This window comes from Vitis vinifera, chromosome 14 (genome assembly GCF_030704535.1).
Source record: "Vitis vinifera cultivar Pinot Noir 40024 chromosome 14, ASM3070453v1".
Classification (NCBI taxonomy): Eukaryota; Viridiplantae; Streptophyta; class Magnoliopsida; order Vitales; family Vitaceae; genus Vitis; species Vitis vinifera.
The window spans coordinates 18,757,305-18,764,700 of record NC_081818.1 but is presented as its reverse complement, the minus strand read 5'-3'; the positions used below and the strand labels follow the sequence as shown (position 1 = coordinate 18,764,700).

The 7,396-nt window shown below is 38.3% G+C and overlaps 2 protein-coding genes across 2 annotated transcripts; both read left to right on the top strand.

The window, feature by feature from the left end:
• The first annotated feature begins 3,869 nt into the window (after nt 1-3,869).
• LOC104881596 (uncharacterized) lies at nt 3,870-5,368 on the top strand. Its single transcript, XM_010662175.1, has 2 exons — nt 3,870-4,613; nt 5,249-5,368. Exons 1-2 carry the CDS (start codon nt 3,870-3,872, stop codon nt 5,366-5,368), a joined length of 864 nt encoding a protein of 287 aa, XP_010660477.1.
• Nucleotides 5,369-6,158: 790 nt separating this feature from the next.
• Nucleotides 6,159-7,223, top strand: LOC109123875 (uncharacterized). Its single transcript, XM_019224918.2, has 3 exons — nt 6,159-6,348; nt 6,457-7,035; nt 7,168-7,223. Exons 1-3 carry the CDS (start codon nt 6,295-6,297, stop codon nt 7,195-7,197), a joined length of 663 nt encoding a protein of 220 aa, XP_019080463.1. The 5' UTR covers nt 6,159-6,294; the 3' UTR covers nt 7,198-7,223.
• Nucleotides 7,224-7,396: the final 173 nt, after the last annotated feature.

The following is a 7,396-nucleotide window of genomic DNA, read 5'->3' as shown; positions in this document are numbered from 1 at the left end:
TGGTGGGAGGGGTCCCCAATGCTACAAGGCCTCCTAATGGGTGGAAGACTAGGAAGATTTTAGGCCCAATGGCGTTTTGGTTGACTCACACGTTCATTGGTTCATAGAAAATCGGACGATTCGTCCGGTTCAACGCCAGTCCAAAGCCCCTTCCGGCTCAAAAGTTGAACCGGACCAAATCAGGGTTCGGTTGACGGTTGAACCGATCCAATTTTTAAATAATTGGTTAGGAGTTCTTTGCCAAATTTGGATTTGTCACTAGCTTCAAGGGTAATCATAATAGTAATTAGATACATAATTTTAGTCATTGGTGGTTAAAGTTAATTATTTATTTAATTACTATATTAGAATTATTTTGGGGTAAGTTGATCTTTAGTTCTGTTTATATATATATATATATATATATATATATATATATATATATATAATATTTTTATTTTTCTTTATAATCAAATCCCACATCCCACATCGGAAACTCAAAAGTTTAATGAGCTCCATAAATAACCTCTCACTAAGGAAGAGGAAAGCTGCCCAATGGGCCGCGCGATGAGTGGGCTGTTGGTGGGAGGGGTCCCTAATGCTGCAAAGCCTCCTAATGGGTGGAAGACTAAGAAGATTTTAGGCCCAATGCGGCCAAGGCCCAATGGCATTTTGGTTGACCCACACGTTGTTTGGTTCATAGAAAACTGGACGATTCGCTCGGTTCGACGCCAGTCCAAAGCCTTTTCCAGCTCAAAAGCTGAACCAGACCAAATCAGGGTTCGGTCGACGGTTCAATCGGTTGAACTGATCCGATTTTTAAATAATTGGTTAGGAGTTCTTTGCAAAATTTGGATTTGTCACTAGCTTCAAGTGTAATCATAATAGTAATTAGATACATAATTTTAGTCATTGGTGGTTAAAGTTAAATATTTATTTAATTACTATATTAGAATTATTTTAGGGTAAGTTGATCTTTAGTTATGTTTATATATATATATATATATATATATATATATATATATATATATATATATATATAACATGAGAAACTCACAAGTTTAATGAGCTCCATAAATAACATCTCACTAAAGAGGAGGAAAGCTGCCCAATGGGCTGCGTGACGAGTGGGTTGTTGGTGGGAGGGATCCCCAATGCTGCAAGGCCTCCTAGTGGGTGGAAGACTAGGAATATTTTAGGCCCAATGCGTCCAAGACCCAATGGCGTTTTGGTTGACCCACACGTTGATCGGTTCATAGAAAACTAGATGATTTGTCCGGTTCGAAGCCAGTCCAAAGCCTTTTCCGGCTCAAAAGCTGAATCGGACCAAATCAGGGTTCGGTCAACGGTTCAACCGGTTGAACTGATCCCATTTTTAAATAATTGGTTAGGAGTTCTTTGCAAAATTTGGATTTGTCACTAGCTTCAAGTGTAATCATAATAGTAATTAGATACATAATTTTAGTTATCAGTGGTTAAAGTTAATTATTTATTTAATTACTATATTAGAATTATTTTGGGGTAAGTTGTTCTTTAGTTCTCTTTATATATATATAATAAATAAATATTTTTATTTTTCTTTATATTCAAATCCCACATCCCACATCGGAAACTCACAAGTTTAATGAGCTCCGTAAATAACCTCTCACTAAGGAAGAGGAAAGCTGCCCAATAGGTCGCATGATGAGTGGGCTGTTGGTGGGAGGGGTTCCCAATGCTGCAAGGCCTCCTACTAGGTGGAAGACTAGGAAGATTTTAGGCCCAATGCGGCCAAGGCCCAATGGCGTTTTGGTTGACCCACATGTTGATCAGTCCATAGAAAACTGGATGATTCGTCCAATTCGACGCCAGTCCAAAGTCCTTTCGGGCTCAAAAGTTGAATCGCACCAAATCAGAGTTCGGTCGATGATTCAACCGGTTGAACCGATCTGATTTTTAAATAATTGGTTAGGAGTTCTTTGCCAAATTTGCATTTGTCACTAGCTTCAAGTGTAATCATAATAGTAATTAGATACATAATTTTAGTGATTGGTGGTTAAAGTTAAATATTTATCTAAAAACTATATTAGAATTATTTTAGGGTAAGTTGATATTTAGTTATGTTTATATATATATAATAAAGAAATATTTTTATTTATCTTTATAATCAAATCCCACATCCCACATCGGAAACTCACAAGTTTAATGAGCTCCATAAATAACCTCTCACTAAGGAATAGGAAAGCTGCCCAATGGGCTGCACGAGTGGGTTGTTTGTGGGAGGGGTCCCCAATGCTACAAGGCCTCTTAGTGGGTGGAAGACTAGAAAGATTTTAGGCCCAATGGCGTTTTGGTTGACCCACACGTTGATCCGTTCATAGAAAACTGGACGATTCGTTTGGTTCGACGCCAGTCCAAAGCCCCTTCCGACTCAAAAGCTGAACTGGACAAAATCAGGGTTCGGTTGACTATTCAACCGGTTGAACCGATCCCATTTTAAAATAGTTGGTTAGGAGTTCTTTGCCAAATTTGGATTTGTCACTAGCTTCAAGTGTAATCATAATAGTAATTAGATACATAATTTTAGTCATTGGTGGTTAAAGTTAATTATTTATTTAATTACTATATTAGAATTATTTTGGGGTAAGTTGATCTTTAGTTATGTTTATATATATATATATAATAAATAAATATTTTTATTTTTCTTTATAATCAAATCCCACATCACACATCCCACATATGAAACTCACAAGTTTAATGAGCTCCATAAATAAACTCTCACTAAGGAAGAGGAAAATGGCCCAATGGGCCTTGCGAGTGGGCTATTGATGGGAGGGGTCCCCAATGCTGCAAGGCCTCGTAGTGGGTAGAAGACTAGGAAGATTTTAGGCCCAATGCAGCCAAGGCTCAATGACGTTTTGGTTTACCCACACGTTGATTGGTTCATAGAAAACTGAACGATTCGTCCGGTTTTAACACCAGTCCAAAGCCCCTTCCAGCTCAAAAGCTGCACCGAACCAAATAAGGGTTCGATCGACGATTCAACCGGTTGAACCAATCCGATTTTTAAATACTTGGTTAGGAGTTCTTTGCCAAATTTGGATTTGTTACTAGCTTCAAGTGTAATCATAATAGTAATTAGATACATAATTTTAGTCATTGGTGGTTAAAGTTAAATATTTATTTAATTACTATATTAGAATTATTTTGGGGTAAGTTGATATTTAGTTATGTTTATATATATAAAATAAATAAATATTTTTATTTTTCTTTATAATCAAATTCCACATCCCACATCGGAAACTCACAAGTTTAATGATCTCCATAAATAACCTTTCACCAAGGAAGAGGAAAGTTGCCCAAGCCGTGTGACGAGTGGGCTGATGGTGGGAGGGGTCCCAAATGCTGCAAGGCCTCTTAGTGGGTGGAAGACTAGGAGGATTTTAGGCCCAATGCGGCCAAGGCCCAATGGCGTTTTGGTTGACCCACATGTTGATTATAGAAAACTGGATGATTCGTTTGGTTCGACGCCAGTCCAAAGCCCCTTTCAGCTTAAAAGCTGAACCGGACCAAAAGTTGTCACGTCTATGTCTCATCATCAAGTGAAGTTGTTAAAGGTTGTATAGCACCGAATAGGTACTGATAGCCTTCCCAACATCATATCCACTATGTCTATTAACTTTTCTTCAAATATATGTATATGAATGAATATATATATATATATTTTTTCCCTTTGTAGTGCCCCTTCTCCTATTGTTGGTTCGAATTTTGCACACCTACTTCCATTTGGTGGCGATCTGCCAATTAATATCTGTGATGACTCTCTTACAATTGAGTCATATGGGTTTTCCCATAGATGTGCGGAAGCAAATATATTCAAACGTGACTTAAGGTGGTTTGAAAATTCCATTATGGGTAGTGGACATACCTTCCCCAATGCTGCCGAGTTCCGTGATGCTGTTTCTTTGATGTCAATTGCTGGTAGATTCCATTATCGCTTCAAGAGGAATAGTACGAAACACATGACAATTGTTTGCACAGTTACTAAATGTCCTTGGAAAGTCACAGCTCGTGCAATTGGGGATTCGAACATTGTCCAGGTTCACATTTTTCATAACCACCATAATCATAATTTGGAAAATGTTGCTGCATGCCAACCTTTAGTGAGATCTAATCGGGTTTCATTGCTTATTGATGATGTCTTCCAGTCCACTCCCGATTACCAACCTCGCCAAATTTGTAAGGACTTTCAAAGGCAACATGAGATGCAATTGACATATCTTCAAGCATGGAATATCAAGGAGAAGGCAAATGAGCGCATTTATGGCGAACCCAAATATTATTACAAATTGTTGCCTTGGATGTGTGAGAAAATGGTTGCAACAAATCCGGGAAGCATTGTTGAGTTGGGGCATTCAAGTGATGGACATTTTGAGCAACTCTTTATTGCTCATTCGGTATCTATCCAAGGGTTTGCAATGGGGTGTTGGCCAATCATAGCTATTGACTCCACCCATATGAGTGGGCCATATAGGGGTGCGTTATTTTTGGCGACTGCATACGATGCTAATGACACCATGTTCCCCTTAGTCTTTGGCGTGATGAACTCAGAAAATTATGACGATTGGTCTTGGTTTTTGCAAAATTTGAAGAAGGTTGTTGGAGATAAGAAAGTCGTTATTATCTCGGATAGACATCCCACTTTCCTTCGTAGTGTTCCTAAAGTGTTTGGACTTGAAAACCACGCCTACTGTTACCATCACTTGAAGGAAAATTTCAACTCTTTCTTGAGCAAACATAATACAAGAAGGAACAAAGGTAAAGAAAATGCACTCCAATTCCTTGATAGTATTGCCATGCAAGGTTAGAGCATGATTACAATGTTTCCATGTTTGAACTACGGAAATACAATGACGCTTTGGCCAAATGGGTTGAAGAAAATGAACCCGAACATTGGGCTATGTCCAAATTCCCAAAACGAAAGATGGGATAAAATGACCACAAACCTTGCCGAGTCGTTTAATGCTTGGCTAAGGAATGAAAGACATCACTCCATTTGTACATTTCTAATGGAGCATATGGCTAAGTTAGGTTCTATGCTTGTCAAACATAAAGAGGAATCAAACAATTGGAAGGGATACATAGGACTAAAAATTGAAGAAAAAGTGCAGCAGAAAATTGCCAAGGGTGAGGTGTATCCGGTCACTCTTTTCATAAACGGAATATTTGGGGTTTCTATCGGAACCACCTTCTTGAATGTGGACATTATGAAGCGTACTTGCACATGTAGGGGTTGGGAAATGTTGGCATTCCTTGTGAACATGCGGCAGCCGTTATTCTTTCCATTGGTCATAATGTTGTTGATTTTGTTCAAGATTGGCACAAATTCCCAATGCAAGAGCTGATTTAATCAGGTTTCTTCTCCGGTATAGAGACCCATGACATGCCAATGGTCGCTAATGATGGTTTGGTTTGATCTATTACCGGTGAAGTTTTCCTCTCTCTTAACCCTCCCCATACCAAGTGGCCTCCCGGCAGACCAAGAAAGAATCACATTGAGTCCCAATTTCAAGATAAACGGACTGTCTCTTGCTCAAGATGTCATACTTCCGGGCACAACAGGAAAACGTGCAAGAACCCTTTGTCTTAAGTGCAATGCTGTCACATTCTTCCATGACTGAAACTATGTGTTTTTTGTATATCCATTACATGTTTTGAACACTCTTCTAAAGGTTGTTACCAACCAAGAACACATATGTAACACTTATCATTGGTGTGTTGTAATGGGTAATATTACATCAAGATTGTTATCATAATTCCTTTTGCTTCATCTCTTAGTAGGCTAATCTTGTTGAAAACCATATAGTAGTGTACTTTTTTATTCCAATTTAAGGTATATTGTAAATATCAAGCTCTCATTTATTAAGAACTGTGTTGTACAATACTTGAACAAATTTTATTATTGTACTAAACAAGCTTATACAGGTTGTAAATCAAAATCCATCATTCACAAACATAGGGACAATTGTTTTATGTACACTTTATGAATTCTCTTTGACCTCTGAACTCATTTTTATTCTATTTGAGATCAATTATGATCAATTGATACAACTGCAACACTATACATGTGGCTTTTTAAGATTGTTATGCTGTTAATGAGGAATACATATATAAAACTGCTCATTTCATTGTGTAGATGCAACATCTACCCCTTATATTGCTATTGTCACGGTGATGTTTCATTCACAATCTCTTGGTGCATAATTTTCCCCAACTACTAGTCTACGCCGTTACTGAAAATACTCAAGGAAAAGAAGCACTTCATTTATTAAACACATGGATAGCAGACAAAGGAAGCGGAGAAGCAATGTTCCATTAAGATCTGAAGCGGTAAAATATTCGACAACCCTTTAACGTACTTTTAAAACTATTGCCCTTGAGGCTTAACTCTCGAATTGCGACATATTTGTAATATATTTTCCTTCTTTCATGTTGTAGGTTAAGTTACCAAAATCCCATTGCTCGGGAAAGAAATTCCTATCAATCATGGATACCCTCCCAATGGATAAGAAAAATGCCATCAGTGATATGGGATTCGGTGGCTTGCTGCAGCTTGGTTGTAAAGAATTGCATTATGAGCTAATAACGTGGATAGTCGCCAATTACGACATTGGCTACCACCGCTTATGCATGGAAACAAAAGTTGTTGTCCCAGTCATGCCCAAAAATGTTAGAGAGGTGCTGGGCATCCCGAACAATGGCGTTGACATTCTCATCTACAATAGGCGTGGCACACCCAACCGCACATACGACATCAAAATATTGGAAGCTAATTTGCGTGATCTACCAGTTGGCGAAGAATTCATGAAATCCTTTCTCATTTTCGCTTGTGCCACTATCCTTGCCCCCAACTCAAAACAAGAAGGTATGCATGACTTGTGGGACATGGTTTGGGATAGTGAAGTGGGGGTGCGCAAAAATTGGGCCGAGTTTGTTCTCCAATATGTCGAGGATGGGATAAGGGACTATCGTACAAGTCACCTGACATACATTAGAGGTTGTGTCTTGTTTCTTCAGGTATTCATTTCTCAACCTCTCCACATTAATGTCATATGCATCTACCAAAATAATTTCTTCTTTTGTTGATATTGTAATAGCTTCTTTAACCAACTTATATTTGATTCCCACTTCACAGTTTTTTTATATCAGCAAGTTCTATATGACGACTTTCCAAGTTGAAGTCCACAGTCCACTTTCGACTGCATGGGCAGATGAGCAAGTCGAGAGGCGCTTGGTTGCCGAAATACACACCTATGGTAATTATGGCCATGTCCAGGTATGCTAAAATTAAGCAACTCCATAAACGTAGTTTGGTGTTATCATTAATTTATGTTTCAAAGTAATCATCAATGTTTGTTTGATGTATGGGTAGGTCATA